The 21,839-nt window shown below is 38.5% G+C and overlaps 1 protein-coding gene across 2 annotated transcripts in view; it reads left to right on the top strand.

Moving 5' to 3' along the window:
• Positions 1-18,045, top strand: part of LOC117301402 (transcriptional regulator ERG homolog) — a 32,691-nt gene extending 14,646 nt beyond the window's left edge. Inside the window, exons 3-6 of one of the 2 annotated variants that reach the window (XM_033785366.1) lie at positions 580-645; positions 4,367-4,414; positions 13,789-13,827; positions 14,488-18,045. In XM_033785366.1, coding sequence (XP_033641257.1) covers positions 580-645; positions 4,367-4,414; positions 13,789-13,827; positions 14,488-15,011 — 677 coding nt within the window. In that variant the 3' untranslated portion in view covers positions 15,012-18,045. The remainder of the gene's footprint in view (positions 1-579; positions 646-4,366; positions 4,415-13,788; positions 13,828-14,487) is intronic. The other variant, XM_033785367.1, reaches the window with a different exon arrangement.
• Positions 18,046-21,839: the final 3,794 nt, after the last annotated feature.

Below are 21,839 nucleotides of genomic sequence, written 5' to 3'. Positions count from 1 at the left end.
AAATGGCTTGCGGGATTCAACTTGTGCGTGTGTTGTTCGTGCTTTTTTGTTCGCTCAATCAATTGCCAGGAGTTGTCATAGATATTCCATGTGGGAATTGAAAAAAGGAAAATAAAAAGAACAAAAGTTAGTTGCGGAAACCAAGAGGGGAAATGCTGAGGCATCCCTGCAAATTATACTGCATCCCTCTTTTATTTGAATTACACGGGAGTTTTGAGTCAATAGTGGAATGATTGGTGTCGACTTACGTATTCAAGCTTACGTGTGTCTCTGCACCGATCCCAATGAGTTGAAACAACCCTAATAAGTTGTTCGATGACGAGTTACCTATTGAGACTCATCGTGCCACAATAATATATACCCTTCCCCCGGCATTAACATGACATTTTGTTCTTGTCATCTTGTACAATTTTTACCCAGACGTGCGTTTCTCTCTGCGTACTTTCTCAAGGAACTAAAAACAAACTTGTCTTTTCGGTGACTAGTTACCAGTTGAGACTCATTGTGCCGAATTATAACCCCTTATCACATTAATAAAAGGAACTTATGTAACTTTTTTTTTCTTGTCACCTTGTGCAGGTTTTACTCAGACAACGACATCAGTCCCGAAGCCTGGTATTGAGCCCACCACACAGATCAGACCAGGTAATGTTAAACAAGAGTCCACCTACTCCCTCCCCATTTCTTTCCTCCTCTCTTGGTTGCAACCTTTCCCCGCCGGTGTTCTCCCGTGTCATCTATTGCCCCTGATATTGTATTTAGAGGCCACCTTGCCCGAGAATCAAAAATTTAGTTTTGTATGGCAAAAAGCACCCTTCCGCTGGATTCAACTACCCCTCCCCGTTATTCGACTCTTGCCCCCTCCCCCTCTCTTTATGACAACCCTTCCCTCGGTGTTCTCCCGTGTCATCTGATGCCACTTCTATTTCAAAAAGAGGCCACCTTGCCCGAGAAACAAAACTTCAGTTTTGTATGGCCATTAGTACCCTTGCGCTGGCTTCCCTCCCCCCTCCCCCATTGGTCGACTCTCTTTGTGACAACCCTTCCCCCGGTGTTCTCCCGTGTCCTATATTGATTATCAGTATTCTTATTTCCACTCTTTCCGTCCTTCCTTCCTTCCATTTAATTTCCTCCGCGTGGTTTGCCGCACAGTGGAGAGAAGAGAAAAAAACTGCTGCGTCTCTCTAGAAACTAGCTAGCTCATTGACGCACCCTGTGTGCCCCACATTGCGGTTGCTGGTAATATAACCAACACTCTATGCGATGTAAATGATACATGAACAATGCCGTGGTTTTTAATGAAATTCTTGCAGTTTTTAATACACCAGGTGATTAGAATACCCACCTACAATGATTATTTTTTTACTTGTGAAATTGTGATTCAAAGAATGACCTCACTTCTTCTTGCCAACATGGCAGTTGGCCTTTTTTTTCCGAAGTCAAACAATACGCGTTTTGATAACTCGTACAATCACCGTTTTGAAAGCAAGGTCTTTGATACAAAATATTTCGTTCTGTAAACAAAAGGTCTTGCTAAGCCTTTTCTGTAACTATTTGGATATTAAGTTGAAATAGCTGCGTTCTAATAATATCGGTACCCGAAATATTTACTGATAAATTGTAAAACAAAAATACCTCTACCAAAGTTGCAGAGTAGGTGCTCACAATCGAAAGTCTGTATGTTCATAGTGGTTTTTGTTTTTGTTTACCGTTTTTTTAATTTTTTTTTATTGCTCACTGCTTGCCAACAACCAAAAAGATCTATGGTGTACATGCAAAAATAGTGGTCTTGCGTTTCGACGTACCAAGAAAATCTTTATCGATGTTTCATTTTCCTTTCTATTTTCTTCTTCTTCTTCTTCTACCTCATGCCTTCCTCCTGACTATTTAGGGTTGCAATTTTTTTCCATTCATCCAAGTTCCAACTCCCTTTCTTTCCCATCAATCCACTCATCCTTACTGTCTCCAAGCTGACTGTCTGAATCCCCCCCCCCCCTTTCTACAATCCCCTCTCAGCTTCCCCACTCGCTCATCCTCACCCCAAACTCCTCGCAAATTGATTTCAAAGGTCACTAATGGAGTTCAGAAACACCAACAACACAAGAGCACATTGTGCCAGCGAGAGTCGCCTGTCTCTGTGTGTGCCATATAGCGGGTTAAGTGCTGGCGCGCAAACCCTTTTAATGCAGACGCTCAGTATCCCACTAATGCCTCAAGTTCTACGGCGAGTGGTCAGAGTCGTCCCACAGACTCGCAGTTTTTTTTTCATGCGGTTTTGTGTTTTATTCACGCGTATTAAGCGTTACGTTATTATCTACACCTGGTTAACCCTGGTCGGCCCTGGACTGGCTTCTTTTTTTTGCCTTCTTTTTCTTCTTCTTCTTCGTCGTCTTCTTCTTCTTCGTCTTCTTCTTCTTCTTCTTCTTCTTCTTCTACTTCTCATAATCCACTTTTAAAAACCAAATCCTTCCGAACAGCGACTTTGTTCCCTTTGTGCTTCATAAACAGACTGGCATTAAGCCGGTGCGGACTTTTAAAAAAGGGGAAAACAAATGGACAATGGATGACGTGCATTACAAAGTCTCTTCACTGCCAAGTTTCACATTTAAGTGGCATTAATTAATTCATTTCACATTTTATACTGTTAAAAACACAGCATTACAGAATGCATTTTATCGAACTAAGGTTAATACAGTCAAAGAAAAGGATGGAGGCCGATTTGATGCTGAAACAAATTCGGGGGTTTGGTTCCTAAAACCATGTAGGTAGAAAATAGACTAAAACCAAGTGCCAGTCTTGTTTTCAAACGAGGTTTTTGTTTGAAAGAAGCAGCCTCGCTAACAGGGCAGCTCGCCGTCTCGATACCTCTTATCTGCTTTGCGAACACGCTTTAAAAAAAATATCGGGTACTTGTACAATTCACTATCATACTTTGGCATACAGCCATTTATCCTACGAGGCAAGGCAACCCAGCCTTAGTGTTTTTTTTTTTTTTTTTTTAGATAATTAATTCTTAAGTTGTCGTCAATGAAATAGAAAGTACACCAGTGCGAATTGGTCAGATGCATGACATTCTATTTGACAATGACGTCGTTTTTTACATTCGGGCTTTGTTCACATCAAAATCGAAAGTTCAAAAAGTCATTCACGTTCCAACCTTTCTCGGCGATACTGTGCAGTAAAGGTTAAACAAAAAATATTACCTGAATAGCAATGTAAAGGGAAAAATGAGAAACACATGCAAAGTTACATTCAAAATGGATTTGCAACAAGCCACTTAATGCAAGATGTGATTGATGGTAGTCTGACCATCATACATGTAGGTGCCATTTTACTGACCTGAACTTATTCTGTCCTCTGTCGTGTGAAACCCCCCGTAGTCTCTGCCCGTGGCCTACAAAACCCAAGCATTGTTTCCCAAAAGCATTATCTTCACCCCAACACCACAAAACCACCAACAATTCCTTTCATCAGCTCACAATCCTTCAATGCCATTGTTAACGTATTTCTCATCAAGCTCCCAGGCTATCACCACCAAATTATTTGTTCAAAAGAAATCACTTATCTCTTCCTAAGCCGAAACAAATTGCTCCGTTTGTCACTTTCTCCCACCCGTCCTCTCTTCTGCCTCCACGTCCAGTCCAAATCCCCCACCATCTACGATCCAACATCCATGTAACACAGATCGATTAGTCTTTGTTTCGTGTATTCTCTCTCTTTCTCTCGCCCATCTCCACAATCCCTCAGAGACCACAAGACAAATATTTGCTTTCATTTTCCAAGACGGGTTTTTAAGCCATGGGTCTAAACCCACTTTTTGGCACGTGGGTCACTTCGGACACCAGGCGCGTGGCACGAGCTTTTGTTTCCCAGCACAACACCTTCGGGAACGGGGCCTGTTTTTAAGTGGATTACTTTTTTCTCTTCAAGTTTAAAAAAAGAAAAGGGATTAGTGTTCTAATCCCTATCCACACAGCAAACAATTAGGGGGGGCAGTGGGAATTTGGGGTTAAAATTGTTCTCATTGCTCAAACACCACCTATAGTATAACCGAAACGACTGGTCACGAGAGCACGTGTGGTAGAAACTGGTGGCATTTAAACAACTGTGGGTAGTGGACACTTTCAAAATACCAGTCAAGTTACAAGTTACGTTCGCAAATTTAGAGTCAATGGTTTCTCTTTGTCGTAACTCATTACTGCCGGGTGGTAGTTACGTACATCCATTGTAAAGAGAAGTTACTCTTGTTCAAGAGACGTTGGGAGATTTTGTAATTTTCGTCAAATCTCAACCAGTGTTTGAGTTTCCGTTTTCGGTGAAATGGGATTCAACTGTAAACAACTACGCTCTTATTCTATGTTTCCAGATCCTTACCAAGTCTTTGGTCCAACCAGCAGGACGCTTGCCAACCCAGGTAATTACACTTCATTAATTTTGTTTTCATTGCATTGTTTTCCTTTGTCTTGCTTTTGTTTTTCCTGTTTGCCATTGATTTGTGTCTGTCTAACTTGTGCATCGGGAATAAATTCGGGAGGTTGAAGTCAGTTAAAGTTCGATTTAAGATCAAGGAGCTAACGCGATCATTAAAGAAAATATTGAAATTGTTATTTTACGACATAAATGTCCAGATGATGACTGAAAGATTATTATCCCAACAAGTCGCGATGTATCTTGCATTGGACATCGAAAGTTGCTGGTTTGTGAAGTCAGTGTGGTTGATGGAACGTCTCGGTTGTTCTTAAAGAAACTTTCCCTGTATCAAGTATCAAAACAAAAAGTGTTGGCTGTTGCAAGTTGCTTACTAACACGACCTATGGTATGAATTCAAAACGAAGTAAATTACCTGACGTTTTGACCCTAGCAGAGTCTTCCCCGACGGGCGCGGCCTTTTTGTGGGTGCATTTTGTGGGTTGCCCTTTCAAACGGTTAAAGGCTTGTGTGTTTGTTGCGTCTCGCATAACTCAAACATTGTACGAGAACAGTTAAATTGCATACAGAGTGAGTGATAAACCGCTTGAAATGACAACGTTTCACTGATGACGTTCATGTAGAAAACAAACACAAGTTTAATCAAAGATTTTTAAAAGCGTGCGTGCACCGTGTTAATAATTACTAGACACAAACCGGTACGGGCAACGAAAAAGCCAACATCCTCACGCAGCGGGTTTGCTCACGGGAAGCGAGTCGCATTTACAGACAAGGAAAAATAGGAAAATATCTTCAAAACTCAGGGAACACTTTTTGTCGGCAACCGAGGAAGGAAAGGCCGTGTACGACGGAATCACGGCCGGTTAGTTTAAGATGTTTGCCAAGCGACAAACAGGGAGGCCTCGGGTGTGGGTCGGCAGCACGCTGCAATAAACCCACACAATTGTTCGCTTTGCAATAACCTACTGAATGATTTTCCGGAGAACTTATACAATATTTTTTGGTTTAATATTAGTTGCTGGAGCTGGGTGAATTTTGTTTTTTAATATGTAGGATTTCAGCACAGTGGATTCTTGCCATTGTGGCGGATAAAACTGAAAACAAACTGTATAACCCAAAGGGTTTATTTTTACTCATTTTGAAGCGGTCGTTTTAATTAATCTGGAATTGCTAGTTGGGAGCACTTCAGCACAACGCAGTTTACTCAATCTCAACTTGTGAAAATATATTAGATAAATGAACGGTTGGGTCAGTGCTTCACATGTATCCTAAGTTCCGTTGGAAGCATAATTGCGGTTCTGCTACTAATTGTTGTTTATAAGAACTACAATGTCAATGTCAAAAGCATTTCAGATTCAAATAGCAGTAATAATAAAATCATTTGTGTAAAACAATGGTCTTACATTGTAATGAGTGATTCGTTAAAAAACAGGGCTTAATCACCAATGACAAAACGTAGGTAAGCACTGTAGTTATGCTTACCATCACAAGGTTACAGGCCAACATACATTGCCATGTGTACAATGTGACTGGACCCCTGCCTATGTGCTTAGCAGATCGTTGTGAGAAACAATTATTTGTTGCTTAAGCGGCTTTATGAAATTGCGAATTTGCACTAATATTCCTTGATATTAAAAACTGTAATTTCTTTTGAAGAAAAACAAAATTGAATCGGGCTGCATTTACACAAAGCGACTTTAAGGTTGCTTTCTATCTTATTAAATAACAGCAGAAGAAAATTAATAAGAAAACAAAGATCAATCCCTTGGGATGAAATGTTTGTATAGCCCAGATACCGCGTGCATTATTGTCAAATTTATGCGAAACCAATCTTATCTCCAAGCGATGCACAATTACTGTGTGTGGGGGTGTGTGTGTGTGTGACACTTAACATTGGTGGTATTATTACTGAATTCAAACAAATCTTTGTTAACGAGCAGAAATGTAAAACAAGACGAAACAAATATCAAAATTACGTTTTTGAGTTATTTTAATATAAATTGCTCGTGGATGGAATGCCAAAAAGCAGGAGTAATGTCGGCAAACCACAGCCATGTGAAAACGAACTAAAAAAACTCACATCTGTGAAGTTTAGCTTTTTCATTATGGCGGGTATAGTGTATAGACGAGTAAGGACTGTAGATGCAAACGAACAACAACAATCATGTCTCAGAGATTTTTAGCTTATTGTTATGGCGGGGACTGGTGGTATAGACGACTACGAGACTGTATAATATATGCAAATAAATATCAACTCTCTGGGAGTGTTAGGTTTTTGTTATGGCGGGTACAGTACAGACAAATAAGGACAGTAAATGCAAATGAATATCAACAATCACTTCTCTGGGAATTTTAGCTTTTATTTTATTTGGACTGTATAGACAAATACGGGACTGTGTAGAGTCAAAATTAATATCAACTCTCAAGGAATTTTAGCTTTATGATGGCGAGGACAGTATGGATGAATGTAGGACTGTATGCAAATAAATATCAACAATAATTTCTCGGTGAATTTAAGCTTTTTTATGATGGCGGGCGGGTTGGCAGACGAATAATTTGGGACTCCTGTAGATAATGCAAATGTGTGTGAGTCACCCAGCCTTCTACAAATGCTTCGCCCTGTACGGCCCAGACCAACGGCAATATTGGCGTCAAGTGCCTCACGCATGGAGAGGCAGCGGGACTGTAGTGGCCACTCGACCAGGTTGAGTTACGGCACGAGTAGCATCTAGCACCGCCGACTTGCCATCTCATAGCCGAGTTAACCGGCCGATTTGCCCGGGGCGAGGAGTGACTTTACACCCAAAGCGGACCAGGCTCTCTCGCAGCGCCGCGGTGCTGTTTTTTTTTTTTTTTTTTTTTTTTTTTTTCAATTTTTTTTTCTTCCTTCTTTCTTGCTTCGGTCATATACTTTCTGCATCGCCGATTATTATGATGAGAACAATAATGTTAAAAGCTTGGGCATATTGTATAATTACTGGTTTGGTTGGCTTACACTTTTGCCTCCATTACCCGTAATGGTCAGCGCCGCATTTTATTTTATTTATTTATTTATTTATTTTTTTTTTATTTGGGGGGGGGGGGGGGGGGGCTCTTCTTCTTTTGTCTTCTGTCATGTCCTTTCTGCGGGGCTGATGTTCATGATGAGGTTCCTACTCTAAACAATAATGATACATCTAGAACATAATTGCAGAATGACTGGTTTGCCGGCTTACACTTTAGCCCCTCACTCTTTCGACCACCACGAGTAATGGTTTTATTACCTAGCATAACTTAGCTTATAATGGGTCATGTAAAATGAACTACACTCCCCCTATCCTTCATGCGTGGCGGAATGATAATGGGATAATTATTATGAAAATTGCTTTTGAATCAGTACTTTCCATTGAGACTGGGAATTTACGACTGGCGCCCCTGATTTATGATGGATCAACAGTTAGCCTTTTAATCATTTATCATAATCTATAAATAGTGGTGTACTTTTTATCCATTGCATCAAACAATCCTTGATGTACTATTATTTTAAGTGCACATCACTGCTTTGTTAGTTTACTCCTTAAGATAGTGTGGTCTGATGAAGACGGTTTCAATTGCACATAAGCTGATCCTGCAATAGTTTTATGCGACAGCTTTACTACGAATAGCTTTTAGAAGGCGTATTGGGTCTTTGACCTAAACTAAAGTTCCAATAGCGAATTAGGTCCAACTACTTTTTTTTTTACCCAACTAAATATTACATCTTCGGTGTTTTTTCCTGTTTGCAAAATAGTTCCAACTAGTTTTTGATATAGGCTCACATATTCGGTGGATTTTTTCTGTTACCAAATTAGGTCATACCTTGATATTTGACCCAAGCTAAGTGTTACAATCTTTGGTAGGTTATCTCGAAGAAAAAAAAACGCCTGTTGGTTTAAAAATCAACCAGGCTTTTTCCCACATAAACTTTCCACAAAAGTTTCTGCACAATTCCCAGTGAAGCTGGAAGTTTCTTGATTTTATACAAACAATGACAAGAGTTTTGCGCTCACACTAAAAAGAATTTTCCCCAAGTGAGATTCTGCGCACTCCCTCCGTGTTGAAGTGTTTCATTAAACGATCCCTATGAATTGACGTGTTTTAACAGGAAACGAAACAACAAATCATAGAGCAGGCTGGTAGAGAAGATTCAGCACGGTCTATGGTTTTGTTATTTTACATAAAAGCAGACACAAAAGACAAGGATCGCAAAAGTTGGATGTCCTTTCGTTGTATTTTTCTCTGTTGGAGCGTGCGTGCTGTTTTGAATGAGCTTTAAACGCGAATTTAAAGACCAATAGCCATCGAATTCTGCTAAATTAACAATAACTTTATTAATTTTGTATTTCCATAGTATCGAATTTCTCCTCATGTGGCAAACCTAACGATTTTGTGTTATACCCCAAATGTAAGGGACACAAAGGACACAACAATAACGCCTGGAGGTATTTATACAACGGTGCAAAAAAAAAACTCCCTGGTCGAAGAAGAAAACAAAAATGAAACAAAGTAGACGCAGTTGTAGAATAATCTCAAACAGTAGGAATTGTTGTCTTTGAATAAAATGAATCAATTAAGACGTGTCTTCCAAAAGGAACAAAGAATGTGAGCGATGAATGATGCTTTCTTCTGATGTGTTAAATATAATTTGTATAAACACAAAACAAAAAGTGCAAGAATGTAATTTGTGTTCACGAAAGATAAAACGCTAGACAAAAACAAACGAAGGGGAAAAACTGAACAAATAAGTTTTGTCGTAAACTGCGATAGTCTGATCGACAACTGCATGGAAGTGCGCATAGGGTCAACATTTCCGCCAGCCCTCACAAAAATTAATAGAATCTGAAATTCGTCTAGTATATGATTTTTGTTCCCCCACGTTTTCGGATCGTGTCCAGTGACAGGCATCTGATTGAAAGGAGAGGGGTTTTGAGTTTGAGGTTGAAAAAAAAAAAGTTACGATTTGTACGAGAGGATTCAGTTACCGGGTTGTAAGAGAGCGACCGCGTTGAGACGTGAGCTGCCCCGTCTTGACGAGGCACGCGCACGGTGGATGAAGATGGGATGTTCGGTCTTTTAGGACAGGAAGGGTTGGTTGGATCGTGTTTCGCGGACCGAGAGATAGGGGAGAATGATGGGTCTGTCATCAGATTGCGTTTCTTGTCTTCATGGTCTTGTTATCCAACGTCCTTCACTGTGTGCCCTGAAAACTCTACCGATTTCATTCAGGTACTAACAAAATGAAATGAATTCAACATCATAATAATTAAAAACGTGTATTTCTTTGAAACCACGTGCGCCGAAAGTCTCTTCAAATAGCATGGAGTCTTTATTAGCTGAAGGTGCGCACCCGCTACGGCTTGAAATATCCAATAACACGAAAGTTATTGGTTTGGATTTTAAACAAAGATTATTGTGTGATGATTCGAAGAGAAATATCCATTGCCGATCCCACTAACCAATTATTATATTAATTTTATAATTTTCATTAATATTCAATAACCTTTCATATGAATAATAGGTTTAAATTGCGTTAACTACAAAAATAAAGAAGTGTTGTGGACGAAAACTGCAGACATTTGTAATATATAATGTTTCGATGTCAAAGGAGCAGATTTTGTAAGAAATGAACTAAAATGGTTCAAATTCATTAAGATAACAACAAATTAATGCTAACTAAACTAACAGAGACCTTAAATTGGTGTTGTCATCCTTCCATGTATATGTTCTCTCAATAAATTTAGGGGCTTTCAGGTTTTTGTCTTTTATAAAAATGAACAGTGGTTGCTTACTAATGCATTTGATTAGACTGCTTGCCAGCCACATTAACTGAAATACACTTGACATTCACACTGGCTACTATATATTAACCATGTAGATTTCTACGCAGTATAAAAACCTAAGTCAACAATAAGAGATGGCCACTTGTGCAACAACCATCGTCCAGCCATCATCCCATATCTCGAGCTACACGATTTAACATGCAACCTCCTAACACGCAGGGGAGCGTGTAGTAGATAAAAACCATCCCCCACATCACTCAAAAGGATTCTAAATTAAATACATGTAACTGCATCGACAGAATTGAATTATCCCGTCATTATACATGGCCAGATATCGCTCGGGGTTGATACAGCGTGCGTCGTTAAACACCTTAACTTAATTTGGACTGTAATTCTGCCAGTCGGACCTGGATGCGTCTGCTGCCATCGAGATCCATTTACGTGAAGCACTGGAGAGAAAAGGGGAGAACATAGGAGCAATGGAAATACAAAAGACGACAAACAAAATTAACCGCTTTTCAAAGAGATCGCAGTTTAACTCGTAGCTGAATCAATGATTTGTTTTGCTTTTTATTTTTAACTTGTACAAATGATGCTATTCAGGCTACTAGCTGCGAGAATGTTTTTTTAAATTTTTGATAACTATTTATACCAAATAAAATAAAATAAAATTACACACGCCTTCCAATCATAATTGATAATTAACTCCATGTAAAATGATTATAACTGTCTTTGGAAATAAACAATATTTAATTTTGTTCTGCATTTTTGTTTTCGTTTTTTTTACAGACACGCACTATGGCCTTGCTCATTGCTTATAATGAATTAAACATACACATAAAAACACAAATCTACCTAAAACTATCTTTGTTAAAGAAACACATTCTTGAATTATATTATGTGTTGTTGGTCGCGTTTTTGAATTAACAAACACTATACAACGAGGGTTGGTCAATGCTTATAAGTAATAAATAATACACGCAAAACATAAGCCTACTTAACTGCAGCACCTATATATAGATTTAAACACTCGTACGCAATTGACAGCCACTTTCTTCGACTGTAGCAAGCCTATTCCGGGGGAATGAAATTAAATTCTTTTGAAACCAATATACTTTTACTCTCACACAATTTCCATCTGAATAAAGCTTAAACTCTTCACAACAAAACTGAGGTTTAATTCGCGTTATTGAACATCTTCTTTATCTTCTTTGATTTTTACGCTCATCAAAAAAAATCTAAGAAAAAAAAACGAGTCTTAATCACCATCTTAAAAAGCAACTCTAGACCTGACTACCTTAATGGACCCGCGACTCACACACCCGCGTGTACGTGTCCCTTAATAATAGGATTTTGATTTGAGCGTAGCTGTAGCAGCGGTGCCAAGGGCTTGGCTTCGCTCTAGGCCTGCGTACGTGCGCAGGGAACGGATGGGGACCACGCATGTTCAGTGACGCGGGAAGATAGCCTCGCCGGGCATTTTGGCGCGAAAACTATTGGCATAGTCAGAAAAACCTCTGCTAATGGCTTTGATCTTCGCTGGCGCTGGCGGGGATTACATGAGTTTGTTTCGCATCTACTCTCTTCTTGCCCAGTGTTTATCCATCGCCGCGCAACAGAAGATGAAAGGCAAGGGGAGAAAATCATTAAAATAACGGATGATAGGATAAGAGAAAATACAGAAAAGAAAAAAAATCACGGTTTTTTATATTTAGATTGTAAGCTCAAAATCTCTGCCAGTGTAACACTTAAATCACTCTGTCGCCCTTGAGCCATTCTCAGGAGTATTCATACATTCCTTTTTTTCATGCGCAATTATTATTGGGCAATTCAATTTGTGGAATAAAAAAAACAATAATATTGGTTGAATCATCGATGCCCTTGGAGCAATTGTTCGGTTTGAATAAAATATCATGGAAGTCTTTTTAAAAAACATTCGAATCCACCGACAAATTTACCCGATGCCCAAACTAAATTACAGTACTGACCACAACTAACTAACAGTGACTACGATTACCGTGACTAAAGCAAGCAATGGTATCGCTCGCTTGTGCGTTGACAATACTCGTTTTCGTTACGGTAAATCTTGTGTCTACCTCTTATACACTCTTCGACACTGTAATAGATTAAAAAATAATAATAAAAAGCAAATGTCTTGACAAGACTGTCGTTTCTTGAAAATGCAAACTGGTCTTTAAATTTCCAGGTCACTCAATTTAAAAAAGGGTCAGCTTTAACTTGAAACCATTCAATTGTTTGTCAAACCACTAAACGACACCGTTTCTCGAAGACGTAACTCAATCCAAGTTAAATTTGGCCTCGACAAATTGATTGTGTTTTTGGACACTAATGGGACATGGAGAGCTAATCGTCAGACGCATGTTGAAATGTATCCCACGTTCAAGCTTGCCCCATTCTGTCTCGCTGCAAATCCTTAATAATTGAAAACAAAACAAAAAGCAGAAAGGGAAGAAAGACCACTTTACCGAAGTACGACATCCATGCATTACGGAATGTGGAAATCAAAAACCTCCATGAAACATCATCTCCATATTTTTTTTTTTTTCATTTACACCGTCAGTTTTTTAGGCACCACCGCAAATCAGTTTTTGGCCTGGGGTGAAAAAAACCGCCCGGTTCGGACCTTCCCTTCTGCGATACTTGATCGTGACTTTCAACGATTGACTTTTGTGCTCGATCGATGTTGTACAAGCCTGCCTGTTTCTAGTGTTACCATCGTTTAGCTCGACTTAAATCAATAACAACTGACTTAAGGCACAGCCACATGCTGTCAATCCCTGCTTGATTATACTTGTATTGCATCTCTGTTTTGTCAGCTTTCTTTAATTGTTTTAAACTGTCTCGTGTATGTAAGGTTTGCGGTGACACCATGTACACAATATATTTTGTGAGTAGTGGTGGCTCGGAGAAGAGCCGGTTTGTAATTGCTCGACGTTTCGGTCAGTGTGATCTGACCATCTTCTATAGAATGACTGTCGACTGACCAAAACACCGGGCAGAACAAACCGGTTCTTCTTAGAGCCACTAATGCTCACAAATAGATTTGAACATGGTGTCACCGCAAACCTTACTTGCTAAGCATCTCATGTAATTTTGATTTCCTTTGATGTAAACCCGTCTCTTCATTTTACTTTTATTATTATTATTTGTTGTTTTTAATGTTGTTCATGCATACCATTATAAAGCTCATTCAATCCCAGTGTTTGTCAGTAAACGGTCGGTGTTTGCGTAGCAGCCTACTTCCCGTTAAGTGACGTCATTTATCGCAAGATATCATGGGAAATTTGTATTTTTATTACTTTGATACCAGATAATGCGAACTAATAGTAATACTAAACAATACTAATAAACATTGTAAACCCACCCATTCTATAAAACGACATAATTTCTAAAGCTGACAATCACTAACATCTGCTTTTGTTGATTACTGATTTCGAAAACGGTCCAATCGTTTTGAATCCAAGCTGTAAGAATTTGGTCGAATGTTTAATTTTTACCGCCATAATTGAAAACAAAATTCGGTATTTTTCACCTCATACAGAAAATCCTGCTGCCAGCTTAGGAGGACCTGTCTGGAACCGTAAGCATTTTTTTCTGACTTTGTTAAACAAAATTAACCCATGAATAAACAAACAAAAATCGATATTTCCCATGATGCATTGCTGAAAAGTGACGTATGCATTTGTGTGCACTTATTGATATTTAAGTGTAGTTATGTTATGTGTAAGTCAATGTGTTTTACAAACACAGTGTCTTAGTTTATTGTCGTGATACTTGAATTGTGGTGAGCGGTATTAATTTTAATGTGCTTAATATTTGGGATGCGAGATGATTTAAAACTTCTCTTAAACAACTCCATAAATAAATTGTTCATTTTGTCTTCTTGAATCTAATAGAACATGAACTGAAATTGTATTATTTTAGTGCATTTCTGTCATCCCAATGCCAGGCAATCCACAGTGCACAACGTTTTAGGCCTACAGTAAACCACTGCACCTATGCATAGCGGTTTAACAGTGTTCAGTATGCCTTTATTGTTGTTTCCTGTTGTACTATGTTCGGTCCACAATTGTTAAACTCAGTTTCCTCAATGGTATTCTAGGCCTACCGTAAACCACTGCAACTACCATTTAACAGTGTACATTATAATTTATATCAGAGAGTTCCCTGGTGTCCTATGATTGGTCCATAATGTTAAAATATGTTGTTATTTATTCTCTCAATTTTGTTTCTTCAACAGGAAGCGGTCAGATCCAACTGTGGCAGTTTCTCCTCGAGCTCCTGTCCGATAGCTCCAACGCCAACTGCATCACATGGGAGGGCACCAACGGAGAGTTCAAAATGACCGACCCAGATGAGGTCGCCAGACGATGGGGCGAAAGGAAGAGCAAGCCCAACATGAACTACGATAAGCTCAGCCGTGCGCTTCGCTACTACTACGACAAGAACATTATGACGAAAGTTCACGGCAAGCGATACGCCTACAAGTTTGATTTCGCCGGGCTAGCCCAGGCCATGCAACCCGTGCAGGCCGACCCTAGTGTTTACCGGTACCAGTCGGACCTCAGCTACCTGGCTCAGGGATACCATCACCCTAGCAAGATCAACTTTGTTGGCACTCCTATCCCGTCGACAAACGCGAGCTTGTTCAGCTCTCACGGCTCCTATTGGTCATCACCCAGTGCCGCAAATATCTACCCCAGCAGTCACGTGGCACATCCACATAGTCACGTGTCACCGCACATAGGCACGTATTATGGGTAGAAAACATTGTGTTTTTATTTACCAGACTGAAAGTGCCATGATATAAAAACTAACTTCACCCTGTATGAATTCCAGTATTGGAACTTTTTGGACAGAGCTATAAGGTGTGTGATCCTCGGTGTTTTTTAGGTTGGTAATTATAAACTCAACCAGATCATGTTTTAACATGCAGTTCTATATTGTAGTGAGTTTATGTTGTTTCTATAAACATGCTTATCACCTACACCCTCTAAATCGAGGCTTATGGTTTCACCGACAACGAATACTGTGTAGTTTTAAACAATAAAACAAACAACACAATAAATTATGCCATTGCCTTACTGCACACACTTTGCAAATGGAAGAGCAACTGAAGTCACATTCACGCATAGATAAAACATCATGCATCCAACTCGACTCTTTTTTTTGTGTGGTTGCCTAACCTTTACCTTTTCATTACGAAGGTGTGTACTGTATATCCTTTGCTTAAGATTGATGGAGGCTCTCATTAGTGTAGTCAGTGCACAGATAAAGGTATGGGGCTTGAAAAACACTACAGCCGATCAGGGCGAAATGAAGGCTAATAAAACTGGCGCCAAACCACACGGCGTAAGTGTAATTGTGTACGAAGAAAAGCAGACGCAGGGAAAATAAAAGCGTTTTTTTTTTGTGGACGCTGTTCTATTCGCGAAGTAATTAATTTTATTTGTATGTGGAATTTTCTTTTCGAGCGGTGGGAACTGGTTGCAGTCATGCGATGAGCATGGATGGGAATAGTGCAAACTCATTTTTCATGGGGAATAAACCCCCTTTTTTCACTCACACGCAAACAAACAATTATGTTCCAGTTTCGTTTGAACGTCGAAGTGGTGTGCTCTTTCGAGCTTGGAGGCAACTTTTGCACGAGCTAACATCTCCATCAAATACACGGTTGTCTGTTTGGTCCAACGTGCCCCTTTATGTGGGACAGGGTTGGAACATGGTTGGTGCACGGTTGGGACATGGGTACCACCTAACAAGTCCGTGTTAATCACACTCTAGGAAAGCTGTTCACTCACCCATTCTTAGTTTTAAAATTATTGCGGGGAATATTGAAATCAGATTTCGTTTCGTTCGATTATTGTTGTATAAAGTTTAGTAATGATAACAATAGGTAACGCTGAAAATGGTGTTTTGGGTAGCAACTGATCAGTTTTAACTTGCGACATTCCATCATGTTAGTTGACCATTCCAATGTTTTAAGGAGTTTTTCATTTTAAAAAGAAATTAAAACAATAATAAACAATTGTTACCCAAAATCATTCCGAAACACATTTTATTTAAATTTTAAATTGCCCTGTTACAATGTGGTTTTTATTTTGAAGTGATTTCTTTTTTAGTTTCGTTTCAGCTTGATTTAATTATTGTTTATGATTATTTTGACAAGCCGTTATAAGGTTATGATATGAAGCGGTGCCTATCCATAATGTGCAATGCCATATTTTACCAATAAATATTGTAAATAAAATATTTAGAATATAATGTTCACGGCATGTGACCTTTGACGTAAGAGTATAGACGCGTGACGTAACCTGTTTTGCATCTGGGGCGCCCTCTGTCTAAAATAATAAATGTGACTTGCAACTCGTAGATTTGTTCTTCTGTTTTAAAAGGGCCTTCTTGCAACTTTTACCCAGACTATCAGCATTTTTGTTTTATTGTAAACTACAACGATTGGTCAGTCATTCTTAACATCAGTGACTCAGCTATTGAATGTCGTAAAGGTGTTAAAGAAGTACGCACAATTTAAATATTGGTGACGGTATTATTATTTGTTTTGCTTCTTTCTGTTTCAACATTGAAAACACCTGTATCGCGTGACTGGTTACGTCATTGCGACTCAGTGTTACGTCAGATGCAGTCATTACGTCGCGAAATGGTCTAGCAATTCGGCTCGGATGCATTTTTATCTCTCTTTCATTTGCTCTCTGTGGTCTTTCTATTTTTGTGATTTAGTTAAGCTTTTGAAATATATTTTTTCGTTATTTATGAATTTACTCAGACATGGCTGTGCCAAACTCTGTCTTCTTTCAAACATTCCTTCTGGTTTTCTTAAAAATCTCCAGTTTGATTAATTTATTTAAGAACTGTCGAAATTACCTCTAAGTTGCTTTCGGAAGAATGCCCTTCTATTTTTGTTTTGCCAATTTATTGTCTTGTTGATAAAATACGGGTATACTTGAAGACATAAGTGAAACCTATCGCTCTGTTGAAAGCCCCTTGCTCCTCTGCGCAAAACTAAGAAAGACCAAACACTAACTGCGCCTATACTTTGAATGAATAACACCGATCTATAGCTATCACATTCCAAGCCCGCACCCCACACCACAAGTAACTTGGTATTAAATCTGTATAGGTAGAGAGCAATGGTTTAATTTTATTTTATTCCATACAATAATATAATTCAAACATAATGGGTTGGATTTGAAGTGTACCAACACTTTGGCGAAGTAAGACAGTTAAAAAAAACTTGATAGGGGCCTATTAGTTGAAATACAATAAATTTGTTTATTTTGAATGCCATTTTTAACGTGCTACCAGTTATCACACGAAAGTATCCCGTGCGTGCATAATGTAGAATGATTTAGAGAGAACATTGTTAATTATGTAAATTTATTAAGTTGACCTTGATAGGTCAGAGTTCGTATACAAACTAAAAAATAATAGTTAATGACATTACAACAAACGAAAGTTAATAATATATTAGCCTATAGCGACCTTTTTACTCTGCAATACCTAGATATACTAACCCAGAGACAGGATTCTGAGAATTTATGTCTACTTTTGTATCTTTGTAAATATTGTTTGAAAACAGTTTCCTTTTTTACTAGTATTTTGAAAGAATGGCCTGACTTCACTTTTGTGTGCAGTCGTAGGCTTTTTCTCAAGACGCTAGAGTTTAAAATTTAAAAGAAAGTAAAAGAGACACTTGATATATTACTGTGAAATAGTTTCAAGTGAATCGGTTGTGAATCGAGGTCAGAGAAAAATGTGGCTGGAAATATCACTTAAAAAACACTCTCCAAAACAAACAAACACGAGACAGGAAAACTTAATCGTTCAAGTTTTCGGTCCCACCCGTGTACGTCATCAGTGTTAGAAAAGTGTTGGGCGCGTGTTAGGCACGTACTATACACAGGTTAGACACGTGCTAGACAAGAGCGTTAGGCGCGGGTATGTTCGTTGAACTCATCAAAATGTGTGCCAATTTTGTGACCTTTACACACACACGTCAGATATAGAATGCAATGTGCAACATTCCCCCATTTCCTATAATCTATAGGATTTCCCATGGGTCACTACTCTTTTAATGTAAAAGAGTGAAAAAACACTCTTTGAAGAGCCATATGAAGGACAACTCTTTTTCGAGTGGTCTTCCATTCTTTTAGATTGAAGTTTGCATCTTTTTGAGTGATTTTTCACTCTGTCCTGGAGTGAAACCCCTCTAAAAGAGTGAAATAACCACCACTCATTTTGATATGTTGATATGAGGGACAGCTCGAAATTTAAAGAGTGGTGTTTTTCACTCGTTTACACTTAGAGAGTAGGAGCACAAGATTACTCTGACGTCACATCCCTTTATCGACAATTCTCCCTCACTCTCGCCACTTTGCAAACCGACTGTGACACTCCGAATCATGTACCTCTAAGTATAAAAGTTCTCTGAAATCAAGTGTTAAATACAAAAAAACAAAAATAATAAAAAAAATTGAGCGAGAGAGAGAGAGTTTAGACAAATTTATATATTATTATTATAATAATTATTGCGTTTTAACATCACGTTGATTTTCCTACATTCCAGAGTGTATAGAAGCTCCTATGGATTATTATATTTACCTTAATTTTTGCTGTACATTTTTGTGTTTTTTGAGGAATAGGACCAAAATATTATCAATATTGATGTATGGAGGTTGGAGAACATTTTGGGCTTGTATAAAGCTGAGGACGATTAATAAAAAGATTTTCTTGAACGTTATTGTACGCTTGGTGCTCCTTTTGAAAGTTATTGTATGTCAAATATTATATTGTTAAAGACACTGGACACTATTGGTAATTATCAACGACTATTCTTCTCTCTTGGTGTATCTCAACATATGCATAAAATAAAAAAACTGTGAAAATTTGAGCTCAATTGGTCGTCGAAGTTGCGAGATAATAATGAAAGAAAAAAAACCCTTGTCACACGAAGTTGTGTGCGTTTAGATTGTTGATATCGAGACCTCAAATTCTAAAGCTGTGGTTTTAAATCAAATTTGTGGAAAATTACTTCTTTCTCGAAAACTATGACACTTTAGAAGGAGCCGTTTCTCACAATGTGTTATACTATCAACCTCTCCCCATTACTCATTACCAAGTAAGGTTATATGCCAATATTTCTTTTGAGTAAATGATTGCCAATAGTATCCACTGCCTTTAATTACCCTCCTATGACGTCAAGGTATTGCCATTTTGAAACACGCCGTCAACGGCAGAAGTGTGGCCAGTTCGTCAAAACCTTGATGATGTGGCTTTATTAATTAACGCAAACAATCCGAAAAGGAAATAATAACAAAATAACAATAAGTGATAGAGAAACAGATTATCAAAACGTTTAGATATTAATCCCAATTAAAATAATTCGTTTAAGTGTCTGTTAAGTGACAATAGACATGATAACTGACAGAAGCCCTGTCATACGCGTTCGGTTGCTTAAAATAAGTGCTTAACACTTTTGTTCTTCGAATCATCTCTCTCATTCTTTCTTTGTCTTGTCTGAGTTTGTATCTCGTCTGCCGAAAGGTTTGAAACAAAAGCTTCGCCACAAATCGTAATGATTTTTAACGATTGACCATAACTAACATACATGTATAGCTGCGATTGTCATCAAGTTTTATTGATGGAACTAATTCAACAAGCCTTCAAACGGGCTCTCAAGAACCATCTTTTCCCCTGCTGATCGACAGCGTCTTTGTACTGTCATTTTTTTCTTCTGTGTCATGCCTTTGGCAGTTTGGCGATTTATAAATACAGCTATTATTATTAATAACATTTAGTAAATCATATTTAACTCGCATAGTTTATGGACAGTTTGTTCCACGTGGCATTCTTAAAGGGAGATTCATCACAATATTTTGTTTTAAAAACTATATGGCAAGAAGTGTGAACTTTTTTGACAGTGGGTAGGCCTAAATGTTATGCCTTAACTGCCGTCTAACCCCACCACCCCAATAAGCACACACGCTCGCCAGCAAACCTCTCTATTTAAACTATTATTACCCTAATTACGCAAAAACACAACAACAAAACAAAGCAATTACCTCTCATCCGCGCCACCAACAAAAAAAACCTAGAAAGAGAGGGGGAAAAGATGAATGTGTCAGTTTCGCAACAAAAACACCTGTTCATGAAGACAGTCCATTAGTGATAACAATAGCGTAGAGGAAATCACTCCAAGAAAAAAAATAAGCACTATTAAGACTCGCTCAGCCGCCATGAATAAAACAACAAAAACCGGCAGGCAGAAGAGTGCAGAGTACCTCAGTTTTACACAAAAGCACTGGTCTTAAGGAAGAGGTGCTGTGTGGTATACGCCAGCGTATACGGACTCCAAACCATCTACCTGTCAACCGTCTCGCTGAAACCCATCCTTCATTTCGGTGCTGTGATGCATCTCTAGCCCCAGGCGTGATTTTTTGTTTCCCGGGCTCTGATTTTGTTTTCTCCCTTATCCCCCTTTCTCCTAATACTTGTGTGTGTGTGCTTCTATTTTTATTTTATTTTTTCCATTTTTTTTTTTTTTTTTATGAACCAAGGATTTTTTCTCCCCACATCTCTTCCCCCTCTCCCTTTTGGGAACCTGATCCTGATACTGAAGAAATTCAATTAAGGTACCCCGATGGTGTTCGGGTTGGAAACGGGTAGTGTGGTCTTCCATGTCCTTCATAAAAAGAAAAAAAACGGTAGATGGATTCGGGACACCTTATGTCCGCGCGCGCGCGAAATTAACTGCAATAATGGCGCAGTTGGCCTCTGGTTACCAAAGGGGTGTGTTATTAGCCGTTTATTATTAACATAGGCTGCTTGTAAATCGGTACAAAAACACTGGAGAGGTGTTTGGTATGGATTCCATGCTATGTGAGGGTATTCATTGACAAGCTTGGTTTATGGATTCTGAGCGAAATTAATACAAACCTCTGAAAGGGTTTACGGTTGAAGTAATAACAGTCGGGGTGCACAATAAATATTATATAAGATTAATTTCATTGAAGTTATAAGGCTTCACTACATTTTATGAATGTTTGCTTATTGGGTTTATCTGTTTATTTGTTTATTTGATGGCAAAATCACAACATAATACTACAGTAAATTCCTGACCGACGTTCGTATACTCTCTTTGAATCAAGCAAAGGTACAATTGTGTGCTGGTGGGGTAACGGTTGGAACATTAGGTCAATGCAATGTTTGAATTATTGGCAAATCTTCAATCTTACTTCAAGCAAAGTTCTGCACTTGAAAACACTAATTCGACTTCCGTGAAGTGATCGCAAAATAATTACATCAGGTATACACGCGTTTAGATATAAACACACATTTTTATTTTGTTTTTATACTTGTTGTTTTGTTGTTTATAACAGCAAAGCCTAAGTAATAAACACAAAAATGCTATGAACATATTAAAATCTGGCAAAGGATGTAAACTTAACCATAACCTTAAAAAGTATTCCAATAATGCTCCACGTTTACAAAATAAACAAACCCATCGTACGTCATTGTGACGTCATTTGACTTCAGACTTTGTACATACATTTCCCTCTCTTCTTGATTCTTCCG

Source organism: Asterias rubens, chromosome 17 (assembly GCF_902459465.1).
Source record: "Asterias rubens chromosome 17, eAstRub1.3, whole genome shotgun sequence".
Lineage (NCBI taxonomy): Eukaryota > Metazoa > Echinodermata > Asteroidea > Forcipulatida > Asteriidae > Asterias > Asterias rubens.
The sequence above is the reverse complement of the archived record's forward strand: the minus strand, read 5'-3'. Positions and strand labels throughout refer to the sequence as shown.